The sequence below is a fragment of the Orcinus orca genome, chromosome 9 (assembly GCF_937001465.1).
Source record: "Orcinus orca chromosome 9, mOrcOrc1.1, whole genome shotgun sequence".
NCBI classification, from domain to species: Eukaryota; Metazoa; Chordata; class Mammalia; order Artiodactyla; family Delphinidae; genus Orcinus; species Orcinus orca.
The window spans coordinates 13459087-13474524 of record NC_064567.1 but is presented as its reverse complement, the minus strand read 5'-3'; the positions used below and the strand labels follow the sequence as shown (position 1 = coordinate 13474524).

The 15438-nt window shown below is 42.4% G+C and overlaps 1 protein-coding gene across 6 annotated transcripts in view; it reads right to left on the bottom strand.

Annotated features, from left to right (window-relative positions):
* SLC37A3 (solute carrier family 37 member 3) overlaps positions 1 to 15438 on the bottom strand; it is a 44805-nt gene that overhangs the window by 10835 nt on the left and 18532 nt on the right. For 5 of the 6 annotated variants that reach the window (XM_004272138.3, XM_033432340.2, XM_033432341.2 and 2 more), the window contains exons 5-9: positions 12642 to 12725; positions 10657 to 10802; positions 5253 to 5349; positions 2972 to 3056; positions 2063 to 2241 (exon numbers count right to left, since the gene is read on the bottom strand). In XM_004272138.3, coding sequence (XP_004272186.1) covers positions 2063 to 2241; positions 2972 to 3056; positions 5253 to 5349; positions 10657 to 10802; positions 12642 to 12725 — 591 coding nt within the window. The remainder of the gene's footprint in view (positions 1 to 2062; positions 2242 to 2971; positions 3057 to 5252; positions 5350 to 10656; positions 10803 to 12641; positions 12726 to 15438) is intronic. The other variant, XM_033432342.2, reaches the window with a different exon arrangement.

Genomic DNA, 15438 nt, shown 5'->3' with positions numbered 1-15438 from the left:
GACTTTACCCAGTCTCCCTCTTCTCTTCATCCCCCCTTAGCGTCTAGAAAGGCAGTACAGTAGGCCTTGGGATAAAAAACACATAGGACTACTCCTTAATTGTCCCCCCACTTTCTTCTTTCAGTTCTCTGGTAGAAGCAAACCAGTGTTTTGAACCTGCAAGGCAGGGCACATACTCATATTTCTTTATATGGATAAAGATAAAAGGTATTCATGCCACTGACTAGCACTAACCATACGCAAACGAATCCAGTAACATCACAGCCCTTATTGCAAGCAGCCAGACTTTTTTGGCTCTACTTCCTGTGAAGTTAACATTATGGACAATGCAAAGCAATGGGACTGGACTACGGTTCCAAGGTCTTAAGAAAAGCATCAACATGAAAACTACTTTCACGCTGTAGTTTCCACAAGCTTTGAGTCAAAAGTGAAAGAACAGGATCGTCATGGGTCTTGTGGCTCTAGGTTGAGGAATGAAAGTTACAGCTGCCTTAAGATGGCAGCGGGGCTGAGAATCCTATATTCAACACATTATTACCAGGAAATCCTGACATTTAGCATCAAAGGAAAAAGGGGGAGGAACAGAGAGACTGACTTCAAAGGGTGTCTGGCTAGTATATTCTTTTCCCTGGAGCTGCCAGTTATTCCCTAGGTATCACTTGTTTTAAAGCAGCTTCCCAGGCAGGGCAGCAGCCACCCCCTAGAGAGCCAAATCCCAATCATGAGTGCATTTTGTCCAGACAGCCTGCCACAAAGACAAAGGAATTAAGTTAACTGGATTTCCTTTACACCCTGCCCGTGGCAGGGAACAATAGCTTGTGAAACACAAAGCAATAGCAAAAGAGGGCCACGTTTAGTCACAACAAATCTAAGTTCTGTCTCAGAAATTAACCTATTACCAGCAAAACATTTTAATAACTACTTTAAAAAATACTGATCATTAGCATAATAACAGGCCCAAAGGAACTTGCATTTCCCTTGTATTACACATCATCTTTTGGTTGAAGACTTGTGGGAACTTACACTTAAATTTTAACTCACACTTAAACTATCTTGTTTGTAAATGTCAGTTCTCTTAGCTTGGGGGCAGGTAGAAGGGAACTGGAAAGTATGAAGTAGGACAACCTGCAGACTCTGAATTTACTGACGGGTTACGTTCATAAAGCACCATTACACAATAAAATAAAAAAGGTGCTTATTCACAATACAATAACCCAGTGTTACAGACTCCAGGGAGGACTGGTAGGCTTTCTGTCCATAGGAAGGGGAACTGAGACACGAGGACGGGCTGAGTGACTTACCCCAGGCCTAGTTAATGGGTAAGCTGGCAACATAACCTAGGCCTCTTAACTTCCACTCCTATGCTAGAGCGCCCGAAACACCAAGACAGAAAAACTGCAGCAGAAGGGCTTCAGTTCAGACATTAGGAAAAAACCTAACTGTAAAGGTTGCGGAAACACTGGAATGCATTACCAGGAAATGCTGTGGAGTATTCTGCTCTGGACCTTTAACAGAAGGGAAAACTTTTTTTCCCCTAGAATAGTAAGGATATAGGCAAATCAAACAGACCTAACGAACCACTCAAACCTCTCTTGGGCTATTTATAATTCTATAAGACTTCAACAGGCCAAAAGGTATATATTTTAAAATATCAATTTTGCCTTCTTACTCGAAGGCTAGACCACGGTCAGCAAATTCCAGCTCACGGGCCAAATACGGCCAGGCCCATTTGTTCCGTATCGTCCATGGACTCCTTTCCTCTACTGAGTTGAGCGATTGTGGCAGAGACTGTATGGTGCCCCCAAAGCTGAAAACATTTACTAACTGGCTCTGTACAGAAAAGGTTTTGCCAAACCCTGCATTAGATTTCAGATAAAACTTCAAGTGGTGCCAATACAGAAACAAGCTGAGGGCCAATATTCACTATTCCTCTGAACATATATTCCTAAAATAAAGTCTCAGAGAGAAGCGAAATACTTCAAGATGCTTTATCCCAGGCAGAGTTACTATCCCGGCTATAACATCTCACTGGCTGTGGTAAGGAGATTTGAACAGGCTTTACCGCTATAACTCCGGGAAGGCAACAAGCCTGGTAAAAGCTTATCGCCTTGACTTGGGTAATAGTCTTGTCTTCTTGGATTGAATAATTAGGCTCAGCTTCATCTTCATTTTCAGCACCACTAATCAATGGCCTGTGTGAGTCGTCTTCAAAATTTTCTTCGGCCTCAATACCTGGGAGACCTACAACAAGAGTGACATCCATGTTTACAGAGGGCCCTCCAGGTGCCCAGCACTGGGCTAAGTGCTTTGCATGCATCATTACTTACGGGGCCATGTTATCTTTATTTCCATTTTACAGAAGAAGCTACTAAGGTTCAGAGTCCAAGGTCAATTAAGGTCACACAGCTAATGAGCCACAAACCCAGGCCTCTAATTCTCCTTGACCTGGCTTCAAAGCAAAGCTTTTTCAGCTACATCACAGTATCTCTCTTACATAATACCAAAAACACCATTAATTACGTGCTCTTAAACTGACATGTCTCTTTAGTATACTCAAAAGATAGAAGAATCATACATCTATCTGCTTCTGTGGTTTCACTTGTACACGTTCTGTATTTAACCACAGATAAGTATCACACTAAATTATTTTTATGAAGGAAAAGAAATCTGTCTCAAGAAGTGAAATTCGAAATACATCCATGCTAATTTCTAGCCAGCATCTCCATTATAAAACCCATTTGCAAATGATGAGTTTTCCCTGAATCTATAAAAAGGTGAGCCTCACTGCCTCAAACATTTGCAGCTGTGCCAGGAGAGGCCGCAGCGTCAACAGGATACAAACAGCAATACTGCTCCTTGCATTCACTGAAAGGAGCTCACAGTTCTCCTAGGAAGAGATAGGCTGTTCTGGCCACAGGTTTCTCTTTGCCTATAATAGTAAGACGTTCTGAGTAGAAGAGCAGCTTCTCACCAATTTCTTCGGGTGATACCAAGAGTCCAAAGAAGATGATGATCCCACCAGCAAACTGCACAGCCGCCGTCACCAGAAAGGCATACTGGAGGGGGAAGGGAAAGGTGTTCCTGACGCATCTGAGATGCTCATTAAAGGCACATTCATTAGAGGCACACGGGGGGAGGACAGGGCGACTGGAAAGGAAATGAGCGCTGAGCGCCTAGCCTGTGCCAGGCACTGAGCTAAGTGTTTTACTTGTGTTTTCTCACAAGTTTTTCCCAGTGACTCTATGGGACTCAGAGAGGATAATTGAGGTCCACGGGACACTGAGTGGTACTATTACGATCATGAAATCAGAACTAGCTCCAAAGTAATAATCCTTACACTACTCGGCCTCCTACAAAAGACAGTATCTGCCCTCAAAGATATTTTCCAGTTGAGAGGATTAAACAGTACACAAAATAATAGTATAAGGCAGCATGTAGCTGATAAATGAGAAGGCCCAGTCCTAATAGGAAACAAACAGAGGAACTGAATTCAGAAGAAGGAAACAGCTAAAGAGGTTGAAGGAGGGAGACAATGCTTTAGGGAGCAGCTGAAAATCATAGCAACTGACCACCTTTCCTGGCACGGCTGAGGCAAAGGCACCAGGTGGGAGGGAGATGGAAAGCCTTCTGCATGGTGGGAGCTGAGGACTTCTGCTGGGGGTAACAGGGAAGAACACTGACTTGGAAAGGTGCTATCCAGATGAAAGACTCAAGAGCCAGGCTGCATCGCTGAATATTATTTTATTTAAGAGTGGAGACTGATGCAGAGAGACAGGTGACAAAATTAGTTTTGCCAGAAGTCAAATCTGGGAGCAGCACGTAGGGCGAACTGAAATTCCCATCTGAGCCAATTAGTACAATCCAGGTGTGAAGCTAAGAAACCTGGGAAAAGGTGAATGTGAACACAGGAAGGACTTCCCACTGGCCCTAACTAGACCAGAATTCTTCAGGGACCAAACACTTGGTGAGCAGCTTAAAAATGTATCTGCTGCTTTTCAAAAGAGCAATTTACTTTTCAAAAGAGCAATTTACTTTTAATTATTAGGGTTTTGAACAGGCAATAGGTTGACAATGATTCAAGTAACAAAAAGTAGAAGATGTATAGTTAAACCCTCCCTCCCATCCCTTCTCCCAGCCATTCAATTCTCATTTTTCCACATATAAGCACTGTTATTTCATTTTTACTTTGCAGAGATTGTTTTGGAAACATACAAGCCAATACAATAGATACTCTTTAATTCTTCCTCCATTTCACACAAATGGCAGCATTCAACACACACGGTTATGCACCCTTGCTTTCTTCACTTAACACACCATTGAGCTGTTTCCCTGTCAGGACATTAGGGCTGCATAATTCTATTTCACAGCTGCACAGCATTCCACTGAATAGGAGTTCCTTAGTGTAACTATTTCCCTTTTGGTTGACATGTTACCAATCTTTTGCTATTACAAATAATGTTGAAGTAAATAACCTTGTAGATGTATCTCTCTGTACATGGTGAAGTATATTCACCAATGGGATTAATTCACAGATGTGGAACTGCTTGGTGAGAGCCATTATAATTTTGATAGACCATACTGACCCCAAGAGGGGTTATTTACTCTCCCATCTGCAATGCCTGTTTTGTCACATCGTCATAAACATGTTACCAAGCTTTGGGGTTTTTACCAATATAATAAGTATACAGTGTCGTTTCTTTTCTTTTTTTTTTTACAGTGTAGTTTTAATTTGCATTTCTCTGCCGACTACACCTAAACTCCATAAGGGTAGAGATTTTTGTCTCTTGGTCAGGGCTCTATTCTTTACTGCCTTGGGGCACTTAGAGGAGCTTAAAAATATTTACTGAATGAAGGAATAAATTCTGAGTGAAGTGGAATACCCTGCCGTATGTTTACAAGCCATTTCTATTTCCTTTTCATGAACTACAGAGTCAAATCCTTTACCTTTCTTTCTGTGTGTTGGTCTTTTTCTTATCAATTTGTGGGCATTCTTTATATATTAAGGAAATTAGCTCTTTATCTGTAACATGAGTTGCAAATACTTTTCCCCAACCGATATGTCTTTAGATTTGGTTGTTTTTCCATGACTAATTTTTTAACGTGTTTGAATTTACCAAGAGTTTGTCCACTCTTAATACAAACCTTGCCCCACCCAGACATAGCTCTAGGTCATTTTAAATGGTCACAGGATTATTACCTAAAATAGAAAATATATTTATATACTCAAGAAAAAGCTAGAAAGAAACACCTACCTCATAACCATACTGCAGAACGGAAGAAGCTAGACATGCTCCCAAAATATTGCCCACTGAGGCACAGGCACTCCAGAGACCAAAAACAACTCCTCGTCTATGATGGGAACAGTGCAAAACAGAAGACAATAGAATCAGAAGGGATTTTATGTGCAGTTCAAATACAAAATGGCCAAAATAGCGCAGGTTCGCATTACAAAGAATCAATATTCTACTTTAACGTTTTTTTAAAGTACACCCAAATGGCAAAACATCAGGTAGGTCTCTTCTAACTCTAAGATTTTATTATAAGTTCAATTTGGAGCTCACTGAAAAACACCATTAAGAGAATTTAAAAAGACAAGCCACAAATTGGGAGAAACTATTTGGATATCATTTATCTGACAGAAGACTTGTCACTGGAATATAAAGAACTCTCAAAACTCAATAAGGTGAAAAATAGACAATGCAATAAAATGTTAAAGAGTATAAATCTACAATAATCTCAAATACAAAGTTTCTGAAAAAGGGGCAAAAGATTTTAATAAATACTTCACACACAAAAAAAATAAGATGCGGAATTCCCTGGTGGCGCAGTGGTTAAGAATCTGTCTGCCAATGCAGGGGACACGGTTTGAACCCTGGTCCGGGAAGATCCTACATGCCATGGAGCAACTAAGCCCGTGCGCCACAACTACTGAGCCAGCGCTCTAGAGCCCACAAGCCACAACTACTGAGCCCACGTGCCACAACTACTGAAGCCTGCGTGCCTAGAGCCCATGCTCCGCTACAAGAGAAGCCACCGCAATTAGAAGCCCGTGCACTGCAACGAAGAGTAGTCCCGCTCACCACAACTAGAAAAAGCCTGAGTGCAGCAACAAAGACCCAATGCAGCCATAAAATAAATTAAATAAATAAATAAATTTATATTAAAAAAAAAAAGAATCCGCCTGCCAATGCAGGGGATACGGGTTCAATCCCTGGTCCAGGAAGATCCCACATGCCACGGAGCAACTAAGCCCGTGTGCCACAACTGCCTGTGCTCTAGAGCCCGCAAGCCACAACTACTGAGCCCGTGCGCCCTAGCGCCCGTGTGCCGCAACTACTGAGCCTGTGTGCTGCAACAAGTGATGCCCACGTGCGTAAAGTCCATGCTCCGCAACAAGAGAAGCCACTGCAATGAGAAGTCCATGAACCGCAACCAAGAATAGCCCCCACTCACTGCAACTAGAGAAAGCCTGCGCGCAACGAAGACCCAACACAGCCAAAAAATTAAAAAAATTAAAAATAAATAAGATGCAAATAAGCACATGAAAAGATGCTCAACATCATCAGACATTAGGGAAATGCAAATTAAAACCACAAGGAGGTATCACTACACACCTACTAGAATAGCTAAAATCAAAACACACTGAGCATACCAAGTGTTGACAAGGATGTATAGCACTTAGAATCCTTATACTCTGCTGGTGGGAATGTAAAATGGTTCAACCACTTTAGAAGAAATTGCCAGTTTCTTAAAAAGATAAACACACCCCTATCATACGATCCAGCCATCCTACTCCAAGGTATGTATCCAAGGGAAGTGAAAGCATATGTCCATACAAGGATTCATCAACAAATATTCACAGTAGCTTTACTAGTAAAAGCCGAAAACTAAAAGCCTGAATGTTCACCAATAGGTGAACAGATAAATTGTGATATAATGGATGACTCCTCAGCTATAAAAAGGAATGCAGACATGAATTAACCTCAACGTTACTGTGCCGAGTGGAAGAACACAGTCAAGAAGACATACTGCGTGATTCCATTTACATAAAATTTTAGAAAATTCAGATTAAAGTGACAGAAAGCAAATCAGTGGTTGACTGGAGACGGCAGTGGGAGGGAGGAATTACCAAGGGGCATGAGGAAACTTTGGGAGTGATGGATATGTCATGATCTTAATTGTGATGATACTTCTACAGGTGCATGCATGCCAAAACTCATCCAACTGTACCCTTTGAACATGTGCAGCATATTGTATACCTCAATAAGGCCATCAAAAAAAAAAATGGATATGTGGATGAAGAGTCTATGGAAGGGAAACTAGCTATTACAACAGTCCTGGAGAAAAACAACTAGCTCTGGACATAGGCAATGGCAGTAGGGCTGCTGAAAAAAGAAAAAGACAAAAAAAAAAAAAGCAGTTAAGAAAAATTAATTTTTTTAACGTTTAAATTTGTGTATTAGGACTTCCCTGGTAGTGTAGTGGTTAAGAACCCACCTGCCAATGCAGGGGACACGGGTTTGAGACCTGGTCCGGGAAGATCCCACATGTCACAGAGCAACTAAGCCCGTGCACCACAACTACTGAGCCTGCGCTCTAGAGCCCGCAAGCCACAACTGTTGAGCCCATGTGCCACAACTACTGAAGCCCGCACACCTAGAGCCCGTGCTCCGCAACGAGAAGCCACCGCAATGAGAAGCCAGCGCACCACAACGAAGAGTAGCCCCCCGCTCGCCACAACTAGAGAAAGCCCGCGCGCAGCAACAAAGACCCAACACAGCCAAAAAATAAATCAATAAATAAATAAATAAATTTATTTTTTTTTAAATGTATGTGTTACATTTTTAAAACTAATATTAAAAAATAAATTTGTGGGCTTCCCTGGTGGCGCAGTGGTTGAGAGTCCGCCTGCCGATGCAGGGGACACGAGTTCGTGCCCCGGTCCGAGAAGATCCCACATGCCGCGGAGCGGCTGGGCCCGTGAGCCATGGTCACTAAGCCTGCGCGTCCAGAGCCTCTGCTCCGCAACGGGAGAGGCCACAACAGTGAGAGGCCCGTGTACCGCAAAACAAACAAACAAACAACAACAAAAAAAAAATTTGTATTTTATTCTACTTAATACATATCAATAACACACGGTGTTAGGTCTAGGTTCTTCAGCTCTTTCAACATTTTTATAACCTCACTGAGACAGAAGGAATCTTAGAAATGAACAGGTAGACAACATTTAACAGTGAAAAATAAAGTCTTTTCAGAAGTCCCAGCTCTGCCACTTCCAGCTGGGTGATCTCCAGCAAGTCCCAGCCCAGGCTCAGGGCTCTCATCTGGAAAGCGCTGTGCTCCTCAAAGGAATGAGTGCAGTGACAGAGTTGACAGTTTGGGCCTGCAAGGGTGTACCTACTAGTACTACCTGCCTCAATGTGTTTTAAAAAACTATGACCCCAACAACGGGAAGAGGGACACGATTCAGCCAAGGTAATAGCTTTCCAAGGCAACGTCCTCAGTGGATCACAAACCTACCAAGAGCGTCCTAGAGGGTCTGAATAACACTGGCTGACCAAAGACATGATTTCAGAAGAAACTGGCTGAAAACAACTGTGACTTTAAGTTATCATAGTTTTATTGGTACTTCATGGTTTATTGTTACATTTCACAGGAAGAGTCACTGTGTGTCAGGCAATGCATCATTGATTTCAATTACTAGTGTTATTTGCTTAAAAACAAGCTGTCTTACTTTCGAAAGTAAACTGTAATGGCTTTCTTGAATTTGTGACTGAGCCAGAGAAATAATCAAGGTCAGCCTACCCAGTCACTGCCACCTACCACCAAGTGTCACCCAATTTATAAAAGTTCAGATAAGGATTATCTCAAAATTATACAAGTCAAAGTGATTATCCTTGAAGTGACAGGATTTCAGGTGGTTTTACCTTTACTTCTCTATGTTCATTTATATTATCTAGTTTGGTTACAATAATCAAGTAACCTTTGTATAATTTTCAAAAATCACGCTTGGAAAGAAGTTATGTTAAAAATCTTAATAAAAATAAATAACACACAAGCAGACAGCATCTCCTACTCCAAAAGAAAACTAAAGTATCCCAGGGGAATGAGTACCTCCGAAAATCAATTCTGTTAAACCAGTGACACTAGAGTTGGAAAGAACTGGAAATCACTAGCACACTGAACATAATCAGAGCATTCTCATTAAGCGGTGCTGATTCTAACCACAAGGCATTTTACAGGTGAACTTTCACAACAATACAGAGATCATTAGCCAGCAAGCACCTCTACTCCTACTATGAGACTGGGGAAGGTGGAAAACCGAGAGGAGTTGGTCAAAGCATGCACTGATCACCACGGCGGGTGGATAATGCCTGCTATGCACACTGGTCCTTACGTAAAAGAGTAAACAAACAAAAAACATAGAGCCATCGATGAAATAAATGTGCATCTCACAACACATAAATATTTATCCAGGACAAATGATAGAAATCCAAATTAACAGTATTCCTAAAGGCAGAGTGTCATAAACAGTGATAAACAACAAAGGCAGAGTGCCACAAACAACAATAAACAACAAAGCCAGGTCTTTGGGTAGCTCAATTTATTTCCTATCCTGTAAATTAAGTATGGTTCTTCTTGAGTGGCAGTAGGTGCCCATCCTCAAGCCATGGCCCCCGCCACACACACACAAACTCACATACAACTGATAAGTACTTAAAGGTTTATGGAAAAAATGGCCAACTTAACTAAGCCCCAAAGTTTGGCATTCTTCATCTGCATTTTCCTTTTTTTTTTTTTAAAGGGAACTTTATTTTTTGTTATTTATTTATTTATTTTTGGCTGCGTTGGGCCTTCATTGCTGCGTGCAGGCTTTCTTTTGTTGTGGCGAGCGGTGACTATTTTTTTTTTTTTTTGGGGGGGGGGACTACTCTTTGATGTAGCACGCAGGCTTCTCGTTGCGGTGGCTTCTCTTGTTGTGGAGCATGGGCTCTAGAGTGCGCGTGCTTCAGCAGTTGTGACTCGCAGGCTCAGTAGTTGTGGCGCACAGGCTTAGTTGCTCCACGGCATGTGGGATCTTCCTGGACCAGGGCTTGAACCTGCGTCACCTGCACTGGCAGGTGGATTCTTAACCACTGCGCCACCAGGGAAGCCCCATCTGCATCTTCTTGAAGCCTTTGCTCTGTGACCTTAGGGCAAGCCCTATGGATAACTTCTGGCCTCAGTTACCTTATCTTTAAGAAGGTTAAACTAGATCACTGAGTCTCAAAAAAAGGGAAAGCAAAACCTACAGGAAGATACATGATGAGATGGCACGTGAGATTTGTTATTATGGTGTGTTATTTATGTTCTCTAAAGGGAAGATTTAAAAAAAAAAAAATTTGAGACGTATGGCCTTAGCCACACTCAATATCTGACCATGGCCAGGAGACTGCTGTGAATGAGTCCCACAGGCTAGACCATATCTAGGGTCCACATTATTTCCAATGTACTCTGACATGAAACCTCCTCTCCCGGCTGCTCTAAACTTTCTAAAATAGAGGGAAGACGTGGGTGGTGTCGAAGGGATCAAGTGCATTGACTCTGACAAGTCTTGAACAATCCCATATTAAAACTACTTAAGTAGAGAAATGAAAGGAGGAGGAAGTGGCATACCCAGCTTTCCCAAACCAGTTGCCCATAACAGCAACGACGCAGGGCCAACCAGTGGACTGCAGCAGGCCATTCACGATCCACAGGCTACAGTATAGCCCCTTGTTGTAGAAATGCAGCCATTCTGTGAGAGTGCCAAAGACAAACACCTTAGAGAAGAAGAAAGAAAAAGACACATGTAACATCCTTGTGGACACCCCGACTAAAGACCCTATGTGAAAGATACAGTCAATGTCTGGGGCCTGAGAGACGTGTGGCCAACTCTTCAGATGCTCCCGCCCAGAGCAGTGCTGAGTGAGACCACCACCAAACCACCCCCACCAGAGAGGCAGAGATGGCAAAGAGCGTAAAACACAGCGAGGACCATCCTTCCAACTTGCATCTTCAACTCTAAAAGGTTAAGTCCCGATTGTTGGACCTCTTTTTACATTATTTCCCTTTCCTCTTGTTTATGGAAGACAGCTCTGGGGACTACCTGACTTCACATGTTTAAATATCGTTAGAACAGCCCAGGCACATCACGCGGACCAGAAAGCGCCGGCTATTATTAACACCGTGCCTAATAAGTGCATTGGCGTAACTTGTGATTGGCTCAATCATTTGGTGGCATTCATCAAAGGACTGCTTTTTTCCAGGCATTCTGCTCGGCGTGGGCATTTTATTTGTAGTCAGTCTCCTTCGGGAATACTTGGCATGGGTTTCAAACTGGTATGTCTAATACTGTATGACTCCAGTTATATGACATTCTGGAATGAGCAAAGCTATAACGACAGAAAAACAGTCAGTGCCTGCCAGAGGCTGGGGGCAGAAGGAAGGGTGGCAGTTACACAACTATACTCACTTGTCAAAATTCAGGAGTATACACTAAAAAGGGTGAGTTTATTGAGTTTATGTACATACTTCAATTTTTCAAAAAACGTAAAAAAACAAACAAACAAGAAAGTATGTATACAGGTTTAAAAATAGTATGTATATATGTGTGGGTGAGCAGCTTGTGAATAAATAAAGTGCTTCAATCTCTGAAATAGAAAAAGAAGTTTTTCCCCATACACAAATGGCAGACATTGAAAAACAATAACAGAGTCTAACTAAACTCCATGCTTTCATTCAATCAACAAAAATTTATCACCAGATGCTTGTAAGCAAATAAAGATGAATCAAATATGGATCTTGCCCTCTATAGCACTCAATACACCAGCCACTGTTCCAAATGCCCCACACATAGTAACACACAGAACCCTCACTGCAACCCCAGGTGGAGGTATTCAAAAGGGGAGGCTAAAGCACACAGAAACCGTAGCTGGAAACTCCCGGGGAAGGACTGAAACCCAGGCGGTGCAGGTCTGGGGAAGTCTGTGGTCTTAATCACCCCACTGCAGGCTCCTAGGGAAAGCAAGACCGACACAGAAACAAGCAGGCTGAGCAGCAGACAAGAGAAGTGCCTTCAAAGAAATCCAGGCACGGGAGCTCAGGACAGGGAAGGATGACTTCCGGGAGTGGGGCTGGTAAAGTAAGGCATAATGAAACAAGAGTCATTTGGCCAATGACTTGAAGGAGACGCTGAGTTATACTATCAAGAGCTGAACAGAGAGCATTCAAGGCAGGAAGAACAGCAGGAACGATAGCCGTGAGGTAGAAGGAAGCAGGATATGTTAGGGCCACAAAAGGTATTGATAGTTTGATGTGGGAGTGCAGAGAGGTGAAGCACAGGACATGACTGTAGAGGCGGGCTGGGACCAGGTTCTCGGGGGCACTGGATGCCAGGCAAGTTATGCTTTGATTTTGCTGGTGACTGAGAATCAAGCAAGGGGCATGACTGAAGTCACACTTTAAGGACATACCTAAGCGAAAAGGCACAGAAGGGATTAGAACACTGAAGATTAATTTTTCTATTCTACTCTATATACAGAAGTGGGGGACTGCTTGGATGGTAAAATACCTGGCTGAGACAACAGTAATAGTAATAAGAATAACACCTTTCAACTTACCACTAATGCAGAGGAGCACATGCCAAAAGACAGAACCCATCGCAAATTAAGCCGATCCCCAACGATACCACTGATGAAAAGGCCCTAAAAATAAAGCATTTTATTTTATAGCTCTGGAAAACAACACAGCCTGGAAAAAGTGAAATGCATTCCAAAGCAAACAAGGCGAGGCAAACAAAACACAAAAATTAAATCTCATTCTCCTGCCTAGCCTAGCCGTCTAAATCACTTTCACTAACATTTCAGGAAATGACAATTGTTTCTGCACACTATACTGTAAATACTTCATGCACCAAGACAGTACAATTCAGTGCAAATTTCCATTCTATTTGATCCCCTGCCTAAGAGACTGAAAAGAAAAGAAAAAAAAACACAAAGAATAATTCTAATAAAACAAGCACACAAATATATTTCCTCTTCTAGAACAGATGAACTCCTAAAAATCAGTTACCTGCTTTCCCAAAGGGATTCCTCTTAGGCATTTGCATTCTGAATTAAGATGTTACGTGTCCTGCAGAACAGAAGCTTTGGGGGCACATGCACTGCCTGCTTAATCTGATCCTTGGGTTTCATGACATCACGAGGCAAGGAGAGCACGGAGGCAGAGACAATAATCAGTTGAAGAGAGGCACAAATGTTCTGCCTTCTGCTCTCCTCCCACTGAGTGGCAGGAATTAAAATGCCGAGATCATGGCAGCAAGGCAGCCAAAAAGCTAAGGGCAACACACTTTAGGTTTCTTCCACAAATATGTAAAATGAATAAATGTCTTGACTAAATACCTAAATTCAGATACAAGTGTTTCTCATAAATTGACTACATTATAAATATAATATAGCTGTATAAATATATCTATATTAGAGAAAATTTAGATGATAAACGGCATAATAAATGTTTCTCCCTCATTATTGTCAAGCTTTCACTACATCAAAAGAGGTACCCGCAAACATTAGAGAAGAGTCTATGTTCTATAGCTCCAATTCACATGGTTTTATACTATACATATAAGGGGGGGGTTGGTGGTGAAGAAAATCTCTCAATTATGTTTCAGATTAGGCAACCAATTTATTCTGTATTGTTCCAAAGGTCCACACAATACCTGGCAGTTACAGAAGGAAATGCAGCTCAATATAAAGAGTTATGATCACTGGTTTTTCATGGCATTTATCTTTTATCTCCTAAACCTATTTAATCCTATAGACAACTATTATCATCATAATTCTGTATCATCATAACTCTGTAGGTAAGGAAACTAAGTATCAAAAAAAAGGTTAAATTCCATTTTGATACAAAGCTTATCATAGCTAGTTGGTGGTGGTGAGCTAGTGGTTCCATGAGACGACACAGCCTCTTCTAAGGCTGAAGGAGAAGCATCACTGGGAGTGCTCCAGCCAAAGCCAAGCGATCCTATATTGGGATTTTGTACAGAAAAGGCTGGCCTGATCATCAGAAAATCTACAAACAACAAATGCTGGAGAGGGTGTGGAGAAAAGGGAACCCTCTTGCACTGTTGGTAGGAATGTAAATTCCCGCAGCCACTATGGAGAACAGTATGGAGGTTCCTTAAAAAAATAAAAATAGGGCTTTCCTGCTGGCGCAGTGGTTGAAGACTGCGCCTGCCGATGCTGGGGACACGGGTTCGTGCCCCGGTCCAGGAAGATCCCACGTGCCACAGAGCGGATAGGCCCGTGAGCCATGGCTGCTAGGCCTGCGCGTCCAGAGCCTGTGCTCCGCAACGGGAGAGGCCACATCAGTGAGAGGCCCGGGTACCGCAAAAAAAAAAAAAAAAAAAAAAAAAAAAATAGAACTACCATACGACCCAGCAATCCCACTACTGGGCATGTACCCAGAGAAAACCATAATTCAAAAAGACACATGCATCCCAATGTTCATTACAGCTCTATTTATAATAGCCAGGTCATGGAAGCAACCTAAATGTCCACTGACAGACAAATGGATAAAGAAGATGTGGTGCATATATACAATGAAATATTACTCAGCCATAAAAAGGAACGAAATTGGGTCGTTTGTAGAGGCATGGATAGACCTAGAGACTGTCATACAGAGTGAAGTAAGTTAGAAAGAGAAAAATAAACATTGTATATTAACGCATATATGTGGAATCTAGAAAAATGGTATGCATGAACTGGTCTGCAAGGCAGAAACAGAGACACAGATGTAGAGAACAAACATATGGACACCAAGGGGGGAAAGCAGGAGGAGAGGGGTGGGATGAACTGGGAGACTAGAATTGACATGTATACACTAATATGTATAAAATAGATAACTAATAAGAACCTGCGGTATAGCACAGGGAACTCCACTGTACAGTAGAAACTAACACAACATTGTAAAACAACTATACCCCAATTAAAAAAAAAAAAAGGCTGGCCTGAGAAGCTAGGCTAAATGATCCAAGATCTGCTCCAACTATGCCTGTAAGTTTCCTCTTCAAAGAAAAGATATTCTAGTAACCGCCCAAATAAACATTTGGAGATTACTTTGGGACTTTCACCCAGCATTTCACATCACCTGCACATTTATACCTAAAAGGCTTTTTTATAACTGGACACTTTTTTTTTTTTTTTTTTTTGCGGTACGCGGGCCTCTCACTGTTGTGGCCTCTCCTGTGCGGAGCACAGGCCCCGGACGCGCAGGCCCAGTGGCCATGGCTCACGGGCCCAGCCGCTCCGCGGCATGTGGGATCCTCCCAGACCGGGGCACGAATCCGCGTCCCCTCCACCGGCAGGCGGGCTCTCAACCACTGCGCCACCAGGGAAGCCCTATAACTGGACACAT